Raw genomic sequence first — 21,682 nt, 5'->3', positions numbered from 1 at the left:
TCACAGGTTGAAATGAAAGGGCACTAGACAGTAACTTGAAGCCCTATGAAGAAATAAAGATTTCAGTAAAGGTAAAACATGAGGAATTATGAAAGCTAGTATTATTGTAACTATGGTTTTTAAATCCACTTTTTGTTTGCTACATGATTTAAGAGACTAATACATCTTAAAACAATTAGTGTAAAAGCTAGTACTATTGTAACTTTGGTTTGAAACTCCACATTTTGTTTTCTACATAATTTAAGAGACAAATGCATTTAAAAGAATTATTAGTTTACTGTTTGGGGCACGCGATGTATAAAAATGTAATTTTGTGACATCAACAACTGAAAAGGGTGGATATAGAACTGTCACGGACAAGAGATTGTATATGTTATTGAAGTTAACCTGGTATAAATTCAAACTAGGGTTTTAAAACCTTAGGATGTTAAACGTAATCCCCATGATAACCAGAGAGAAAATAGCTATAGAATATACACAAAAAGAAATGAGAAAAGAATTTAAACATTTCACTACAAAAAAATCAACTAAACTCTAAAGAAGACCATGATGCATGAAATAAGGGACAAAATAACTATAAGACATTTGGAAAACAGCAGCAAAATAACAGAAATAAAACCCTCATTGTCAGTAATTATTTTAAATGTAAATAGATTAAACTCGCCAATCAAAGGACAAAGATTGGCAGGATAGATAAAAACACATGATCCAACTATATGCTATCTACAAGAGACTCATTTTAGATCCATAGACACAAAGAAGCTGAAAGTAAAAGGATGGAGAAATATATTCCATGCAAATAATAAGTAAAAGAGAGCAAAGGCAGCTATACTAATATCAGACAAAACAGACTTTAAATTAAAATATGTTACAAGACACAAAAAAGGACATTATATATTAATAAAAGGTTCAATACAGCAAGAAGATATAATAATTATAAACATTTATGCTAATAACAGACTAGCAAAACATACAAAGCAAAAATTAAGAGAATTGAAGGGAGAAACAGTTATACAATAATAGTTGGAGAATCCAATACCTCCCTCTCAATAATAGATAGAACAACCAGGCAGAAGACAAGTAAAGAAATAGAGGACTTGGACAACACAACAAACCAACTAGATCTAACAGACATATACAGAACACTCTACCCAACAAAAACAGAACACACATTCTTCCCAAGTGCATATGGGACATTTTCCAGGATACAACATATATTAGGCCACAAATTAAGTCTCAACAGATTTAAAAAGATAGATATTACACAAAGTATCTTTTCCGACCGCGACAGGATGTAGTTAGAAATCAAAAACAAAAAGAAAACTGGAAAACCCACACATCTGTGGAAATCAAACAACACACTCAAACAACTAATGGATCAAAGAAGAAATCAAAGAGAAATTAGAAAATACTTAGAAACAAATGCAAATGAAAATACAGCATATGAAAACTTATAGGATGAAGCAAAAGCAGTACTAAAAAGGAAATTTATACCTCTAAATGCATACATTAAAAAACAAGGAAGATCTCACATCAACAACCTAACATTACAACTTAAGGAACTAGAAAAAGAAGAACAAATTAAACTCAAAACTAGCAGAGGGAAGGAAATAAAGACTAGAGATAAAATTATAACACAAAAACAATGGATAAAATAAATGAAACTAAAGATTGGTTCTTGGAAAAGATCAACAAAGCTAACAAACCTTTAGATAGATGAACTAAGAAATAGAGATGACAAAATTACAAGAATCAGATGTCAAAGTGGGGACATTACTACCAATTGTACAGAAATAAAAACGATAATAAAAGAGAACTATGAACAACTGCATGCCAACAAACTGGATAACCTAGATGAAATGAGCAAATTCCTAGAAACACAAATCCTTTTAAGACTAAACCACAAAAAAAAAAAATAGAATCTGAATAGATCAGTAATCAAAAATCTCCTGACAAAGAAAAGCCCTGGACCTGATAGCTTCACTTGTGAATTCTACCAAACATTAAAGACATCAATCCTTCTCAGACTTTTAGAAAACAATGAAGAGGAGGGAACACTTCCTAACTCATTCTTGGAGGCCATCTTTATCCTGATCTGAAAGCCCCAAGAAAACAAAACTAAAAACCATTATCCCTTATGAATATTGACACAAGAATCCCCAACAAAATACTAGCAAACCAAATTTACCAGCATATTAAAAAGATTATACACCACGATCAAGTGGGATTTATTCCTGGAACGCAAGAATGGTTCAACATACCAAATCAATAAATGTAACACACCACATCAACAGGATAAAGGGGAAAAAAACACATGATCACCTCAATTGATGCAGAAAACCATTTGACAAAATTTAACACTTTTCATGATAAAAACACTCAATAAACTAAGATAGAAGGAAATTACTGCAACATAATAAAAACCATCTATAAAAATCCCACAGCAAACATCATACTTAATGGTTAAAGACTGAAAGCTTTTCCTTGAAGATCAGGAACAAGGCAAGGATGCCCACTTTCCACTTTTATTCAACATAGTACTTACTGGAAGTTCTATGGAAGTACTGGAAGATCAATTTGGAAAGAAAAACAAGTAAAAGCATTCAAATTGGAAAGGAAGAAGTAAAATTATCTGTTTGCAGATGATATGATCGTACAGTTAGAAAACCCTAAACATTCCAAAAAAATTGTTACAACCAAAAAATTAATTCAGCAAAGTAGCAGGATACAAAGTCAACACTCAAAAATTAGTCACGTTTCTATACACCAAGAATGAACAATCTGAAAAACAAATTAAGAAAACAATTCCACTTACAATAGCATCGAAAAGAATAAAATACTTAGGAATTAGCCAAAGAGGTTAAAGACATAAAATAAAAACTATAAAACATTGCCAAAGAAATTAAAGATGTAAATAAATGGAATCTCATCCTATATTCATGAAATGGAAGTCTTAATATTGTTCAGATGTCAATACTACCCACAAAGTGATCTACAAATTCAATGCAATCCCTATCAAAATCCCAATGACATTTTTTTGCAGAAACAGAAAATCCCATCCTAAAATTCATATAGAATCTCAGAGACCATGAATAGCCACAACCATCTGGAAAAAGAACAAAGCCAGAGGAACACAGTGGAAAGAATAAAGTGGAAATCACACTCCCTGATTTTAAAACTTACTACAAAAGCTACAGTAATCAAAACAGTGTGGTACTAACATAAAAACAGATACATATAGAGATCAATGGCAGAGGATAGAGAACCTAGAAATAAACTCCTGTATATATATGGTCAAATGATTTTTGGCAAGGGTGTCAAGACCATTCGATGGGGAAAGGTCAGTCTTTTCAACAAATTGTGCTAGAAAAACTGGATATCTACAAGCAAAAGAAGGAAGTTGGATCCTTACCTAAAACCTTATACAAAAATGGATCAAAGACCTAAAGGTAAGAGCTAAAAGTATAAAACTCTTAGAAGAAAACACAGGACAAAGGCTTCACAACATTGGATTTGGCAATGATTTCTTGGATATGACAACAAAGGCACAGGCAACAACAGAAAAGAATATATAAACTAAACTCCATGAAAATTTAAAAATTTTGTACATCCAAAAACAATATTGACAGAGTAAAAAGACAACCCACAGAAAGAGAGAAAATATTTGCAAATCATGTATCTGATAAGGGATTAATATCCAGAATATATAGAGAACTAAAATTTAACAGCAACAAAAAACAACCTAATTCAAAAATGGGCAAAGAAACTGAATGGACAATTCTCCAAAGAAGATATACAAATGGCCAATAAGTATATGAAAAGATGCTCAATATCACTTAGGGAAATGCAAATCAAAACCACAGTGAGATTACCACCTTACACCCATTAGAATGGCTACTATCAAAAAAACAGAAAATAACAAATGTTGGTAAGGATGTGGAGAAACTGGAATTCTTGTGCAAGGTTGGTGGGAACGTAAAATGGTACAGCTGCTGTGGAAAAAAGTATGGCAGTTCTTCAAAAAATTAAAAATAGAACTGCCATGTGATCCAGCAATTCCACTTTACAGTATATACCCAAAAGAATTCAAAGTAGGGACTCAGAGAGATATTTGTACACCCATGTTCATAGCAGCAATGTTCACAACAGCTAAAACATGGAAGCGACTCAAGTATCCATAAATGAATGAATGAATAAATAAAATGTTGTACATACATGCAATGGAATATTTTCAGCCTTAAAAAGGAAGGAAATTCTGACATATGCTACAACATATATGAACCTTGAGGATACTATGCTAAGTGAAATAAGCTAGTCAAAAAAGACAAATACCATATAATTCTACTTACATGAGGTACTTAGAATAGTCAAAATCATAAAGACAGAAAGTAGAATGGTGGTTTCTAGGGGCTGGTGGAAAGGGGGAAGAAGGAGTTATTGCTTAATTGGTATAGAGTTTCAGTTTTACAAGATGAAAAGAATTCTAGAGATGGATGGTGGTGATGGTAAGACAACATTATGAATGTATTTAATACCACTGAACTGTAACTTTAAAAATGGTTAAGGTGGTAAATTTTATGTTAAGTGTATTTAACCAAATATAAAAAAAAAAAAGAAAGAGATGGTAAGAATGCCAGGATAAGACCTGGATGTGGTGGCAGCCTGACCCCTGACTGACAAACAAAACCCCTGTGGTTGTTTATCTAGTGTTTCTTTAGCTCTCAAATGTTAACTGAGAAAAATCATTTCTGCACATTGCTGCTTAAGACCCTTTAATGTTTGGTTTGATATTATGCTACCATAATATGCTATGTTGTTTTAAATTCCCTTACTTTGTATTAAAATAAATATAAAGATTTACGTAATCAAAAAAAAATATCAAGGGGGCCGGCCCCGGTGCCTAATGGTTAAGCTTGCACGCTCCACTTTGGCGGCCCAGGTTTGCAGGTTCGGATACCAGGCGCGGACCTACACCACTCGTCAGCTATGCTGTGGCGGCGACCCACATACAAAATAGAGGAAGACTGGCACAGATGTTAGCTCAGGGTGAATCTTCCTCAAACAAAAAAGAAGAGGATTGGCAACAGATGTTAGTTAGCTCAGGGAGAATCTTTCCTAGCAAAAAAAAAAATCAAGCCAATTAATAAAAAACAAACAGTCTAGCTTTTTGTTCCAGAAAGGTCATACTGAAAAAAGGTTGGCTTGACAAAAAAAGGTTGGCTATATCTAATTTTTCATCACTCACACAAAACACAACAAAATGAGGAAACAAATGGTCACAAAAATCTTTACTTCAGATAAGGTCAAGACTAATAGACAGAATACCAGTGTGCTGCTGGGCTGCCAATGTTACCCTCATAGCCAGAGAATTATCTGCTAACAATGACATCATTAAAAAACCAAACAAACAAAAAAACTATCTCATCACCTCTGCTATCTACCAACTCCAAAATTCCAGTTTGCTTCATTATATCCATCTGCTAAATTGGTTTGAATTCTAATAATCAACTTCTATTTTAGCAAAAAAGAGGGGGAAAGTAAGCATATATCTCTCAGTGATACTAGCAGATCATATTTGAATTAATTTCTTTCATATCTGAACTATCATTTGTCTTCAATCTACTGGATCTTTATTCTCAATCTGGGAATCTGTTTTTCCAAAAGGATGGCTTAAAACATACACATACACACACACGCACACAGGCACACCAATACCTCCACATATTTCAAACTAGCCCTTGGGTTAAAAAAAATAATAATATAAATAGACATAGTGTATCAATTTATCAGACGGACTCCCTGACAGGAACAAAATACGATGTAGAGAATGTTCATAAATTATGCTCGTGTTGAAATAAATTTGCTTCACTGATATCAGCTAAAATAATCTTTTTTATCCAAAAGTATTTTAAAATATAAATCACATTAAGAAGCCATTTGGAGACTGATATTTAAATATTTTCTTTTACTTGGGACACTTGCTATGTAAGAAGATTTTCTTGATTTACTCCAAACAATAATATTAAGTATTAGTCCAAGTATTAACAATATATTAACCAGTAAAACTGTAAAACCAAACAATATTTCTCTCAACACCTCTTATCTATGTTACTTATGGTACAACGTATATATAGTCATCTACCACAACCACATAGCCTGCTGAGGTTGACATTAATCATTTTTCATTAATCATCCCTATTTCATTTTCCAACATCAGAAAACTTCTTGATTGTTGCAAATAAATGGAAATATTGTCTTTAAAGTATACGTAGTTCAACATATATAGAGATCAACTATTTGTTATTTATAGATGTTGGTGTATTTATATACACAAACATATAATATTATATAAATGTATATGGAGATGTATCATTTCTTTGTCCATATTAAGTCTTGCCATTTTAAGAGCTTGCCAAATCACAAATTGTAATACCTCTCTATATCACTTCGTACATCTATATAGCACTTTCAAACACAATATCTCAATTTACTCTCACATGCAATCTATGACTTTAGTATTATTTCCCTCTTTTTACAGGTAAAGTTAAATGATTTACCCAAGATCACGCACTGCTAAGAACAGAGCCAAGATTTGACTCAGACTTTCAGACTCTGTGTTCTCTTTTTACTATATTACAATGGTCCAGGAGAATTAACTACGAAGCCTACCATGAAGGTCTACAACAAGTCAGATTTATTAACATCAGCAGGTAAATCACTTAATGTACCTTCAAGTGGTAGTGAAGGCATCTGATTAAAAACCTGTTCCATACAACTAATCTCTTTGAGTCTTTAAATTCAAGGAAGAATTTTACCATTCCATAAAAGTAGCTCATGTGCTTATAATGCACAGATCTCAAATCTTCTACAAAGCTTAAACTAACTTTGATAATCTTAGAAATCAACCGATATTATAATGATATAATATCTTCTTCCTTAATCTGGCAAGTAACTGACTGACTGAGATTCAAAGTCATATATCCAACTGCTCACTAAACACATTTACTTATATGTACCATAGGCATCTCAAACTCATCAAATTCCAAACTGAACTTGGCTCTAAACCTCCTCTTCTTCCTGCATTCTCTATCTTGCTTGATCGTACTACTACCATCTAATCTAGTCACCCACACCAGAAGCATTGGGAGTAAGCCATGAGATCTCATGCCAATCAATCACCAAGTTCTATCAATATAACCTGTGAAGTTTTCTCAAACAATCCCCTTCCTCTTTCTCTGCAACCGTTAACCTAGAACAGATCCTAATTACTTCGTGCATGGATAAGTACACAGCAGCCTCCCATCCTTCACTATGGTCTTGCCATCCTCACACAGAACTCTACTCTACACCCACAAAGTGACCTATGTAGCATTACAAAAAATATGTTTTGCTGAAAACTAATCCAGAGAGGTGTTCTGAAGGGGGAAAAAAGTCATGCTGCAGATTTATAATATATCTTGGCATATTAAGAAATCTGATGGGCTGGCCTGGCGGCATAGCAGTTAAGTTCATGCACTCCACTTCAGTGGCCCAGGGATCACTGGTTCCAATCCTGGGGGCAGACCTACTCACCGCTCATCAAGCCAGGCTGAAGTGGCATCCTACATAGAAGAGCTACAACTCTACAACTATGACACAAAACTATGCACTGGGTCTTTGGGGAGTAAAAAGAAAAAAAGAGGAAGATTGGCAACAGATATTAGCACAGGGCCAATCTTCCTCAAAATAAATAAAGAAATAAATAAATCTGAGCAGTCCTAAATCAAGAAACAATAAAACTTAAATCTAGAATTTCATAAATGTATTAGATCATAGAGTCCCTTCTTCACTTTAACCCTACTACTAGCCAAAAACAAAACAAAACAAAAAACCACTTTGAGAAACGCTATTAAGATTCTGACCATGTCACTTCTTCCCTATAAACCCATCACCTCCAGGCTAAGGTCCAAGATCATTAGAATTAGTGTCACAGACACTGTTTAACTCTAGCAAAAACGCCAGAGCACCAAATGATGTGTAATTCATGCATTATCTCCTACAATGTCATGCCTTTGTTCTTTGACTAATGCAGTTCTCTCCTGAAGCATTATCTCTTCTCCCAAGGCTAACTTCACATTCCTGAAGACTCACTGAGCTCAAGTGACATCTTATCCAGAAAACTTGCATGACCACATCAAGTCAGATTATGTGCCTCTCCTCCACTTCATCAAAAGGGCTCATCACATCACTCAACATATTTTACTGAAATTATCTTTTTAAATACTTCTCTCCTTATCAGACTGAAAGTTACTCCTGAAAGCCCATCCAAGGGTTTTGGAACCTGTCTAATTCACCGTCACATCCTCAGGATCCAGCTCAGTGCTCCACATGTAGTAGACAATAAATGTTTGTTGCATTTAAATTGTTTCCTACTGAAAAATGTTGCTTCTTGCTTTTCTGTTTATGTACTTTTCCAAAGAAACTATTAAGAGAAGAAAGATTTCACCATGATAAATATACAATTTCATCTAATCAAGCACTAAAAATAGAATATAACTTCCCTAGTTGACCTTTGCCAGTTCTCTTACATATCCCACCTAAGTTCTATGAATGTCCAAAGAACTCTGTACTTCCCACCCGAACCCCCACCAAATTACACAAGTGGGCAGGAAAATAAGACAGAGGATTTACTTCTTTTGTCATTTGGCTTCTAGTTGGAAATGTGGAACCCACTTCATATTTAGAATAATTACTTAGAAGTTTCAATACTTCTCTTTAACTAGCAGCCCATTGGTGAAAGTAATGAAAACATTTTTAACATTATGTTCACAACCAGTTCATACATCAGAATTAAAATAAAGTAAAAACTACACATTTAATATTATATAAAAGGAGGGTTAAAAGCTTCTAAGTAAGGAAGGTGGATTAAATACACACATCTAATTTTACTCCCTCCCCAAAACTCACTAAAACTATGTTATTGGTGGGTTTTTTTTTTTCCCTTTAAGGCAAAATCTCACAAAAACAGGGAGAACTGGGGAGGCAACAAAAACAAAATTTTGGAAGCAGAAAAGCAAAGCAATTGCTCTTATGAGCATAGATGCAAAACCCCTAAAAATATTAAGAAATGGAATCCAGCCACATATAATATACATTGGAGATTATATACATGTGTATATATATGTGGGGAGGTGTAAATGTATTGACAGATATGAAAATACACCATGACCTAACTGGGTTTATTTCAAGAATGCAAGATTGGTTTAACATTAGGAAAACAAACAATATAATTCACCACATTAGAGAATTAAAAGAGGAAAACCATTTGATTATCTTGATATAGAGATACATTTAATAAAACTCAACTTTCATTCATAACAAACGTCTTAGCAAACTAGAAATAAATTCCATTAATCATTGACAAAGAATTTCAGTACAAGAAATATATGGCAAAAATCTACCTAATGATGAAAACTTGAAGTTTTTCCTTTGAGATCAGGAACAAGACAAGAATCCCTGTTTAACATTTATATTTCACATAGTATTGGAGATCCCAGCCAGAGCAGTAAGACAAAAAAAAGAAATGTGTAAAGATGGGAAAGAAGGAAATAAAATTGTCATTTACAAATGATATGGTTATGTTCATAGAAAATCCAAATTAATCTACTGATAAATTATTAGATAAGACAAAGCCACTAAATAGAAAATTACTAAAAAAATAAATTTATTTGTATACATCAGCAACAACAACAAAACTTAAAAAAAAAAAAAAAGACTGCTACATACAACAAAGAATGGCCAAAATTTAGAAGTCTGAAAATACCAAGTGATAGCTAGGATATCATTTTTTGCTTCACAGCCCCAAATCTACCCTCGTTACTTGCTCTGTGATAATGGAGGTTTACCCTGTAAGCACTTCTCTTTTACAGCTGCACGTGTTCAGCACTATCAGTACAGGATACCATAAGGTTAACAGCTTACTAATCCAGGCTGTGGCCTTCGCAGGCTTGGTCCATTTGCACCTCAGAGGAGTGTTTTCTGCTTGCTCAGTGACTGCCAGGCAGAAGGTTAGAAGAGTCTTATCCAAGAAATCTGACTAATCAATCAATCATTCAAAAAGACCTAAAGATACTGACATTTGGGGTTCCTCATTATGAGACCTACTCAGATGATTACAATGAAGTTCACGTGTGACAAGCCCTACTCACCACTCAGAGCTTCCAAACAGCTTTTTATACCTAACTTTTAATTATGAGCAGATAAGCAAAGATTGTAAGCCCAGGACAAAAGCTACTCAAGGAAATAGAAACTATTCAGAAAGGGGAAAAAGACAAAAATATATTATTAATATCTCTAGGGACAAAAGAAGATATATCTATGAAGTAAACTCTTAGAAATTAATATGATAGTAGAAGTGAAAGAAACTCAACAGGAAGGTTGTTAGGTAAAGCCAATGAAATTTCCCAGAAAGTAAAGCTAACAGAAAACCCAATGTAGATAATTAAGAGGAGATTTAGACAACTGATGGAAAACTGGGGGTTGAATGAGTTTTAAGTACATAGAAAACTAAGGAAATGAGAAAGTAGGACAATTGTTTGGTTTTTTTTTGTTTTTGGTGAGGACATCAGCCCTGTGCTAACATCTGCCAATCCTCCTCTTTTTTTGCTGAGGAAGACTGGCCCTGGGCTAATGTCCGTGCCCATCTTCCTCCACTTTATATGGGATGCCGCCACAGCATGGCTTGCCAAGCAGTGCGTCAGTGCACACCCAGGATCCGAACCGGCGAACCCTGGGCTGCCACAGCGGAGCGCGCGCACTTAACTGCTTGCGCCACCGGGCCGGCCCCAAGACAATTGTTAATTCTAGGAATAACAAAAATCGGGGTGACAAAGGAAAAATAATCATAATTACAATATAACTGTTTGGGAAGAACGTGAAGATAGGAAGTATGCATGCGTGTGAAGTGGGCGCAGGTACAGGAAATAGCAAACTCTTCATTATAACAGTGGGAAGTTAACAGATAATGCCTGAAACAAACAAACAGAAGGTAGTATAACTACAAAGCATGTAATAATATAAATTATAACACCGAAAGGATCAGCTAACAGTGAGAAGTGGGTGGACTCTGGAGAAAGAAAAAAATGTGGGAAGGAGGCTAGCAAATGCTGTTTTGCCTAAAAAGAAAACAAACAGGGGGCTGGCCCAGTGGCTAACTTCATGCACTGTGCTTTGGCAGCCCAGGCTTCATAGGTCCGGATCCCTGGCATGGACCTATGCACCACTTATCAAGCCATGCTGTGGCAGGCATCCCACATATAAAGTAGAAGCAGATGGGCACGGATGTTAGCCCAGGGCCAATCTTCCTCAGCAAAAAGAGGAGGATTGGCGACAGATGTTAGCTCAGGGCTAATCTTCCTCACAAAAAAAAAGAAAACAAACAACAAAAAAAAACCTTGTAAACCTAACTCTTTAAACTATGTTCATGTATAACTTTAAAAGAAATTTAACAGCTTGCCCATATTCTGATGATAATATAGAAAATATAATAAAAATATAATTAAGAAAGATCACATTCACAATAGCAAAAAAACTTTAAAATACTTAGGAATAACTTCAACAAAAATGTGCAACATGTGGATTAAGAAACCACTGCTACTCAACTGAGGAACCTAAACAAATGTAGATATAACCAGTTCTAAGATTGTGAACTTATCAGTTCTTAATTTGATGGATAAATGTAAACCCAATTATAAATGTAACCCCATTTTAGTTTCCTAAAAACTAAATGATTCTAAGGATTACCTGGAATAATAAATGTACAGCATTATCAATGATGTTTTGAAAAATGAAATATTTTGTTAAGTGACAAGCATAGTTTCAAAACTATTATCCAGTGAGATATCAATTCTAAATGAAGGCATTAAAGATGATTTTGTATTTTCTTAATTATGCTTATTTGTATTTCTCTCTTTTTTTTTTAAGAATCAATGCAGGGTATTTTTAAAGTAAATAAGTTATTGAAAAAGAAAAAAGAAAGGCAGTTAATAGTTAGTGAATCCAATAGGTCACACTGATACTTTTTCTACCATACCACATAATCTTAATAATAAATCAAGTTTCCTTGTTTTGATCCCTTTGATGTCTTTTTATTCACACCATGTGGTAACAAAAAAATTTCCAAAAAGGCAAAAGCATATTTATTAACCAATTTAAGAGTGAACAAAAATCCAGTACTATGAGTTCTCCAAGAAAGATAGCAAAGAGAAAAAAGGAAAGAAAGATAATCCAGTAGGTCAAAAAAGGAGATCATTCGAGTGGATATCGAGAGTTCTTTTCCCCTGCCATTCTGTTTGTTTTAAACCAAATTTATTTTTCTTAACATCTCTGTGAAAGACAAAAAGTTTATTATTTCCATATACATATGAACTGAGGCAAAGGGCAGTCATGTGACTTGTTTGAAATTATACAATTAAGTCAATGGCTGAACCGTAAACAGAACCTAGGATATCCAACTTCTAGTCTGCTGCTCTAACTAATGGATCATGCTCCCTGCTATGTAATAGGACTGTTTCCTTTAATTACAAATTCTTCATTCACCATCAGATTATCAGCCAGAGGCTTTATCATTAGTTTTGCTCTTCTTGCATTCATGGCATTATTCCAAGAATATGGGCTTTCCATGATAAAAAATATAAAGACCACTGCTTACTGGATTATACCAAATCTGAAAATTCCTACTCCCATGGCAAGGATACTTCACCAACCCTGCACTTAATGGTACATTTATAGGTAGAATTGCAATTTTAACATCCATTTTAGGTTGGTCAGCAACTTGGAGAAACGAATTTTGTTTTTATAGAATCACTAATATCAGCGCACTTAAAATCTTACATTAGGGCATTCTATGGTCTCATTAGAAAATTCACATATATGACCTGTATGTAAAAGTCCAATAGGTAGCAGATTGTTAAAGATGCATTCTGAAGCATTTCTGATGTTGAGAAGTAGAATAAGATAAAAATCATAACATGCTCTTACAATCTATGCAAAAATCCATAAAAGAAAATCTACTGGGTAAACAAAGTAACTATCTGAAAAGAGGTGTGCAGTCCCTTGTCTTTGAGAAGCACTTGTGTTTCTTTGGCACATATCACGGCAGCAGTAGTAGCAGCAGCCTTGCCCTTGGTGCTGATTTCTTACTACTCTAAATGTCTCCTCTGAGCCAGAATACACTGGCTGTTGCTGATCATGCTGTGAGACACCTGCACTGGCTACTAGGCTTGTCATGACGCACAAAACCCTACCATCTTCAGCTTGACATTGTGCGAGTTATAATTATTCATCCAAATGAATATGTCAGAGCAGCAGCAGCAGACCTCTCATCAGAGCAAAAGAAAAATACATCAAAACATTATCAACCCAGCAGGAAGACAGGGACCATAAGGAAAATTACCCATTTTTAATATGGATGCCACAAAGCCATGCCTATTATTTTACAAAAAGAAAGGAAAATAAAGATCTTCCAAGTTTAAAGTCCAGAAACACTGAATCCAATGAGGAAATGTAGAAAAGCAGACAAGGAAGTTGTTTAAAAAAAACCAATTATCTGGAACCTATTTGCAGTCTTTAAAATATATGTTTGCTATTAGACTACAATAGTAATATTGATTTTGCTTAAGAATCCTAACTGTTTAAAAATTGTTTAAAAAATAATCACTTCCACAAGCAGAATTGTTTCCAACAACTCAATGAAAAAAAAGAAGTCAATGAAAACAAAGAAGTCTGATATTGCTTCTTACTTTCAAAACATAAACTAATATTGCCAACACTCTTATCACGTCTAAAAGACTCAAAGGATTCGTACCGCTGGTAGCATCACCAAAATGCTTCCGATGTACGGCTAGACTCTAAAACAATGGGTAAAAAATATATTTTGAAAAATTTCTGAATTAAATTAAATTAATTAAAATGGCATATGTAAGAGAAAAACTGACCCCCAGAAAACCTGACCACCCTCAGACCTCCACAAATGAAGACACATTCAAATTCTACGAGCATATATATATGAGTGTGTATACATATAAAATAGGCAAGTGTAAATACAGATTCCTATCTCATACTTAAATACTTAAATATTTTTTAAAAGTATAACTTTTAGAAAAAACTATAGAATATCTTTTCAGAGCAAGATATGGAATATTTTCTCATTCAAGACAGAAAAAGCAGAAATCATAAGGAAGAGACCGATCAATGTGACCATATTGAAAGTTACTTCTGATTGACAAAATATATCATACACAAAGTTAAAAGACATGCCACAGGGAGAAGATACATACATCCCATATAACCAACAAGAATTAGTATCCAAAATATATAAGGGATGCTTATAACGAAAGAAAAATTTTAAACAGGCAAAGATTACAAACACAATAATAACGATTATCAATTCTTGTTAAGAATTAAGGTCAGACTAAAATCAGACTAAGACTTGGAAAGGATTTGGGAAAGCAGGAATGCATGCATTGTTGGGTAGGAGTATAAACTTATACAAACAATTTGGGAAGGCACTTTGGTAATGTTTAGTAATTTCAAAGAGGTGCATTCCCTACAATCCAGCATTTTCACTTCTAGGCATAACTCACACTCCAAGTCTCACATACGTACAAGGAAACATGTAAGGATGGTCACTGCAGCACTGTAAGTAAGAAATTGTGAACAAACTTATCAATAGGGCAACGGATAAATTAACTGGTGGATTCATATAATGGAATGATCTAAAGCATTTAAAATAAACATACTAGACATGCATAGATCATGGGTGAACCTCAGAAACAATGTTGTATATAAAAAAATCAGACTGCAAATGTTATAGAATATGATGTAAACAAATAGAGCAAAAAAAAGGTGCATGGATAGCATAAACATCAACTTCAGGGAAGTGCTTACCTCTAGAAAGGGAGAAAAGGAAAGAAAGAGGAAAGGAGAGAGAAAAAAGAGGAGTAAAGTCTTAGTTGTTCCTAGAACATTTTATTCCTAAAAGAGAGACAGAAATAGTGACATATCTGAAGCAACTGTGACAAAATATTAACATCTGTCAAATTTGAGTTGTGAATAAAAAGGTGTCCAAATTTTTATCTGCACTTTGCTAAGAATTTTAGTATATTCTTTAATTTAAAAAAAGAATTTATGACATTACAGTTACTACTAATTAATTCTGCTTTCTTGTAGCTAGTACAAAACAGAAAACTTGTTATATGACCCAATTAAATCTAAAACTTGAATTTCAATTAATATTATAAACACTTATTCCACACTTATATGTGCAAGACATTGAGCTGGTGTTAAGTAGGTATACAAAATTTAAAAGAAATTGCCCTATTTTCCAGTGTAGTGGTGTCACAAACTAATTTTGCTAAATGGCAGAATAAAGTTAGTGCTAAACAGTCTTTTTTGGAGATGCAAACTTTTTCACAATTAAAGTCTGAGGAAAACTTGTATGGTTATCTACATTAAAAACATTAAGAAACTCATCAAAAATATATTCCTCAACCTTGGAATTTTGACAAATATTAAGTATAATTTAGAGATAGCATATCTGGAAAGAGTAATACAATCTAGGTACAATGCTATCTCATGATCTCACATGAAATGTAAAGATTATAGAGCCAAATAGAAAATGTATGTTTAAAAAAACAAAAAAGGTATATATTTATATACAATTTAAATTCTTTTTTAAAAAATCAACATAGTGCTTCTTATATATTTATAACATGTATCAGAATATCAAAAACAAAACATAGTGCTTCTTATATATTTATAACATGTATCAGAATACCAAAAACAAATCACAGTGATTTTCCTCTCCTTTATTTTGCAGTTTTCTTGATTTCCACTGGAAAGAGAGAGACTCGTTTTTAGGTTTTTGTTGTGTTTTGGGTCTTTTTTTGTGGCTTAAATTAGATGTTTAAGGGAGACTTTGTTTTTAAAGAAGAAAAGGAGAAAAATAATTTTTGAATATATATATGTATGATTAAAATCACATCTGAATCTTCATAAGACTTTTGAAATCCTATTAGGCTTTTTATTTTTTTTTAACTAACTTCACATACAAGACAATTACTTTACTATTTATAATTTAAAATGTCAGCATGAATTTTCACTTGAACCTATCAAAATTTCATAACAAAAATATAGGTAGCTTCTATTTAGAGAGTATTTGTAAACCGTCACTAAGAATTTTTTTTCTCTTTGCATAAGAATAGAAATGTTCTCTCCATTTTCCTGTCAACTGCCACAATTTAACTTAGTGAAAGAAGGACCACGCCCGTCATCACTAGATTGTCTTTGAACCTAACCACCCTTCTGCCACGTCTTTAAAAATCACACACACAGAATGTTGATGATGGTACTATTGATAACCATACCACCCTATATCTTTATAATGTTACAGTTTACAATGCACTTCTAAATAAATTATCTTGTTAGTATCACCAATGTATTGAGAAATTCAATTGATAGGAGCAAGGGAAAGAATCTGCTATATTTACTCAAGGTATGACTGTTCCAAAACACATACAAAAAGAATATAGTCTAAGTTCAAGAATGAACTAAGGACAAACACTTTCAAACAATGAAGACTGAGTGGAAATGGCAGGGCTTATACTTTCAGTCGTAAATCATTCCCCTCTGAAAAAGATTCTCTGATATTATGTCATCAATGTTAAAAGTTTTAGCAATCTGAAAAATTCCACCCAATTTTTCACTTACTGCCTTATAAAGAGTTCTTTAGGATTTAAATTTAAAGAAAAATTTCTGTTGGTAGAGCTTCTTCATGTTTATCCAAAATGAAGCATAAAGATCTAAAGGCTGAATGATGTGCATGTGTGCGTGCGTGTGTGTGTGGAGAGAGAGAAAATGGACATTAACTAGTAGGAAATACAAAAGAGGCACTCTAGAAGTCCTGTTTATAAATAAAAGCTTAAAGAAAACCAGGGGGAAAAAAATCACTTTATAACCTATAATGGCCACTTATGAGTAAAAAGAATACTCTTTTTAGCTACTTAAAATAAATTTAAGAATTTACCTGTGGTGTCCAGGAAACAGAAAATGAAACAGGAAAATCCACAAAACAATCTGGTGATTCTGCAGGGTACTATGGAAAAGCATAAAATTAGGTCATTTTTGCTGCTGTGTGACAACTTCACATGAAGTATTTTAGAAAAACTGAATATATTAGAAAAAGTATTATAAATGCAAATGTATTATATATAAATATTTTGATTCCACTATTATAGAGATGTCAAGGGCTGATTAATAGTCAAGTTATGCTCAGGAGGTACAGTTTGGTGATTTGGGGGTGCCAAAGCAATCAGTTTTGAGTAACGAGTAATGAATTCAGTCAGTGTCAGGTCAGCTGCTAACGTGATTTGAGGTGTGAAGCACACTGGATCTCTGTTTCCCTATTTATAAAATGAGAAATCAAACTGGTTGATATTTAATTTCCTTTTAGTCTAAAATTTAATCCCAAATAGCCTCAGTCACTATTTAAAGAGGCAGTATCTCTTAAAAAAAATCAAGAAATGCACAAAAATGAATATATACAACTATCAATTTAAAAAAGTATTTTCCACAATAAAGCAACTACTTTTAGCAAGAAGATAAATTTTTAAAAAAATAATGAAATGCCGGGGCCGGCCTGGTGGCGCAAGCGGTTAAGTGCGCGCTCTGCTGCGGCGGCCCGGGGTTCGCTGGTTCGGATCCCAGGCGCTCACGGAAGCAGTGTTTGGCAGGCCATGCTGTGGCGGCATCCCATGTGAAGTGGAGGAAGATGGGCACGGATGTTAGCCCAGGGCCAGTCTTCCTCAGCAAAATGAGAGTGATTGGCGGATGTTAGCTCAGGGCCAATCTCCTCACCAAAAAAAAAAAAAAATCAAATATTGGTTAATTAAGACATTTTAATTGTAAAACACATGTTGCCACATTAAAAAAAAAAAAAAAGTAATGAAATGCCTTCTGGCTTATTAAGGAAAAACACAAGTAATAGATTTAAGGAAGAAAAATCTTTTCCTGGTTGATAAATAGAAAATTAATTCTTCAACAGTTTTATACAAAAAATTATATCATAAGAACGAATCAGGTTTCTAAGTTAAAGACAAAAGGTAGTTTTTCTTAAAATCAATTTTGTTATTAGAGAATTATACTACACGATTTCTCTAAAATCCAATTCTGGATTCTTGAAACCAACATGTAATTAAAAAGTATTCATTTCTTCCCATTAAAAAGCTAAATTTTAAAAGAAAATTCATTTTAGGAAAACTTTTTCTCATTTGACAAATGTTTAAAATGTTTCACACTTTTTTCTCAGCCTCTTATTTCTCACTACTTTGCTGAATAAGCAAAAGGGGAAAAAAATGATCACTACTGTATTTAACATACATCAGCCCATTTGAAGTAAATGCTTTGAAAAGAACTAACGTTTAATTAGAATGACTGGTTGGCTAAAAAGAAACTTATCAATATACACTCTGACTAATGGTATCTGGCTATGTAGAACTGATAACAGAAAGGCAAACATACAGGAAACCATATAAAAATATAACAGTGCTCTAATTTGGAGAAAACAAGAAAGTAAAAGGTCAGGCTGAGATTAAGGAGGGAGCTCTGTTTCAGAAAATTCAAAATATCAGAAGATATACTTCAGAGTATAACTGCTGTAATCACTGGAAAAACAATTTGTACACCATTTTTAAGAGTCATGTGATTATCTCATAGTAAATGCAGGCAAGCAGAGACCTTAGCTACTCTGGTTTCCAGCTCTGCTAACTAACTTGTGGGATCCTGGACAACTTATTTAACTTTTCTGGCTGCTTTATATTTAAAAATTATGGAACTCAACTGGAAGTGTTATAAAACCTCTTTTCTCTCTAAAATGCTAAGATTCTGTAAAAATAATAATGCACATTTGAAATCTCCATGGGTCAAAAATGGAATATTTAGTTCACTTTGAGTTGCTGCTATTTATCTCCTACTGATGCTGACAATAAATAATATCAATTCTCTAACTTAAGCAAATCATCAATCCAGGTAAGAGTATGAAATACGAAAGTTAGCGAAAGGTTCACTGTATTTAGAGTAGATAAAGCAAATAAAATATCTGTGACTTTGAAAATCATTGAGTACATACAGCACATTATTTTAAAAGAGAATATGATCCTACATTCAAATAGGATTCAGTATAGTAAATGGTATATACGTACTGATATAGAAAGAGATCCACAAAAAGTTAAACAAAAAAGGTTATAATAAATACATCTCAAATATATAAATGAGTCCACCATATAGTTTCTGAGATGATGACATCTTTCAAATATATTTTTATGTGTAATTATGCAAACACACAAATATGTATACAGTCATGTGTTGCTTAACAATGGCGACACGTTCTGAGAAATGCGTCACTAGGTGATTTTGTCATTGTGGGCACATCATAGAGTGCACTTACACAAACCTAAGTGATATAGCCTATGACACACCTAGGCTATATGGTACTAATCTTACGAGACCACTGTCATACATGCAGTCTGTCATTGAAATGTCATTATGCAGCGCATGACTATATAGTAAGTTAGACTGATCTATATGTAGGTGGCTTTACTGTATATCTGAGTTAAATTCATATATAGTGTATGTGTTAATTATATTCACATTTAAGATCAATTTTGTTTACATAGTAAACTTTACATAACTGTAAAGAACCTAAAAAGCACAAATTTATATACTTCTGGATGATTTAACATGAATTATGAAATAGCATCCTAAATAATCATTTTCAGAACTGTTTGTATTGTAGTACTAACTACAACACAGATAATATTGTAAAATAACTTTATTAAAATTCAGATAGTTTTCAACAGTAAGTTGAATAGATATATATAAAACCATCAGATCTGGACTAATTGCCAAAAGTTTTACTTTAGAAGTCTAACTGACAACAATAACAAAAGCTCCACATAAAGGGATATTAATTGAAAAATAAGTACAGCAATTAATTAAAATATAGTTTTTCAAATCTCACTTGAAACAATTCAATCAAATCAATAACTATAAAAGAATACAATTATTCTGTAATATTAAGTACATATTTTTGTCATGTACAATATTTTTTAGACTCTATAGTATATTGTTCCACGGAAAATTTTAACCCATCCTATTCTGTGATTGGACCATCTAAGCAGTTAGGCCCCTCCCAAGTGAATACATACAAATTGCAGCAGATTACAAAAAGAGAGGCCAGCCTCTGAAACACATCTGCGATTTGTTTTTCTGATCTTGGCCAAAGCTGAGGAAGCCCTGGGCTACTTCTTTTCTAAAGAAAAGATAATAATCCCATCCCATAGTTCAGGGTGTACTGTAAATACTGCATAAAAATACACCTATAAAAACGACAAAATTCAACTATTTCCCTTATTGTATTTCTTCTTGATTTATATATTTACTTTTAATAGGAAGTGTCTAGTCAAAATTGGTATTGTTTTCTTTGTGGGTTTTTGGAGACAGTGGGCGGGGAGTGGCACAAGTGGGAGAGTATGTATTCAAGAATAAAAATAAAACAACTGCATTTCTTTACTACATATCAAAAATATCAAATAAAAGAAATAAAGGTTTATGTACTTACAAAAATGAGCCTGCTTTAAGGTTCATTAAAAAAATCAGCTTGACCCTTTAAAATTTAGCTTGGATTAAGATTTTGCATTATGTATTCTTAACATATATTCTCCAAAGAAATATTAGAAGTGTCACCTTATCTACCTTGAAAGGTATAAGGAAAAGCAGACAGAATGGACCATACTAGTGGCTACATCCTCACTCTCAATATTACCAATAATGTCATTAACCGGAATTAATAATAAAATCTTGTAGGTATAGTGATAAGGCAGTGTAGACTTAAAGCACTATCTCCTTAGTAACTAGAAAAGCTTGTAAAAATGAGGCTATAAAAAAAAAAAAAACCCAGAACCAGGACAGGATGTATTTAAAATTTCTCATTTTGGTCTTCATAGCAGCAATGCAACTTCTATCAATGTACAAAATATAAACAAATAAAACTTGGAAGGAAATGACAGAATTCTTGCCACTGGCAGTATGTGACCTTTGGAAGGATAAAGAAAGATTTCTCCCTGATCTTAAGAAAAGCATACCTTTAAAAACTAAAAAGGAAAATAAAAATTTTTCATTTTAACAAAACATCCATATCACTTCTTTTACAAATAAAATTTCTATACCACTAATTTTTTTCCAACACTTATCACGTATGAGTCTTAAAATTACACCTAAACATTCTATGTGTTAAAAAAAGAGAGAATGAGTCATTTCTCAACTTGTCTGATACAGAGGCACTATAAGATATCAACTTTTCTGTGTCACCCAGTACAGCTTTATATATTAATTTTCTCTCATGGAAAGCTTAAATGCCAGACACATTTTTAAAAAGGACAAACACAACTGATCTTTTCATCACTACAATCTTCTGAAATAGAGTTGATTGATAACTCTTAGGAACAACGAAAAAAAGTTAGATGTCCTGGTTTTCTCAAATTCTAATGTTTCCCTGGTGATTACTAAGTAAATGATTAATATGCTGAACTTCCTTATTCTACTTATTTCTCAAAATTCACAATCTAGAACCAAAAAATAAAGACAAAAC

The 21,682-nt window shown here is 33.2% G+C and overlaps 1 protein-coding gene across 5 annotated transcripts in view; it reads right to left on the bottom strand.

Moving 5' to 3' along the window:
- FANCL (FA complementation group L) overlaps window positions 1-21,682 on the bottom strand; it is a 101,418-nt gene that overhangs the window by 43,311 nt on the left and 36,425 nt on the right. For all 5 annotated transcript variants that reach the window (XM_087436723.1, XM_004435663.3, XM_087436722.1 and 2 more), the window contains one exon: window positions 17,063-17,131. In XM_087436723.1, the coding sequence (XP_087292849.1) occupies window positions 17,063-17,131 (69 nt within the window). The remainder of the gene's footprint in view (window positions 1-17,062; window positions 17,132-21,682) is intronic.

The sequence above is a fragment of the Ceratotherium simum genome, chromosome 11 (assembly GCF_057802395.1).
Source record: "Ceratotherium simum simum isolate JZ-2026a chromosome 11, ASM5780239v1, whole genome shotgun sequence".
Taxonomy (NCBI): Eukaryota; Metazoa; Chordata; class Mammalia; order Perissodactyla; family Rhinocerotidae; genus Ceratotherium; species Ceratotherium simum.
Note: the sequence above shows the minus strand (reverse complement) of the source record. Positions and strands in the feature narration are given on the sequence as shown.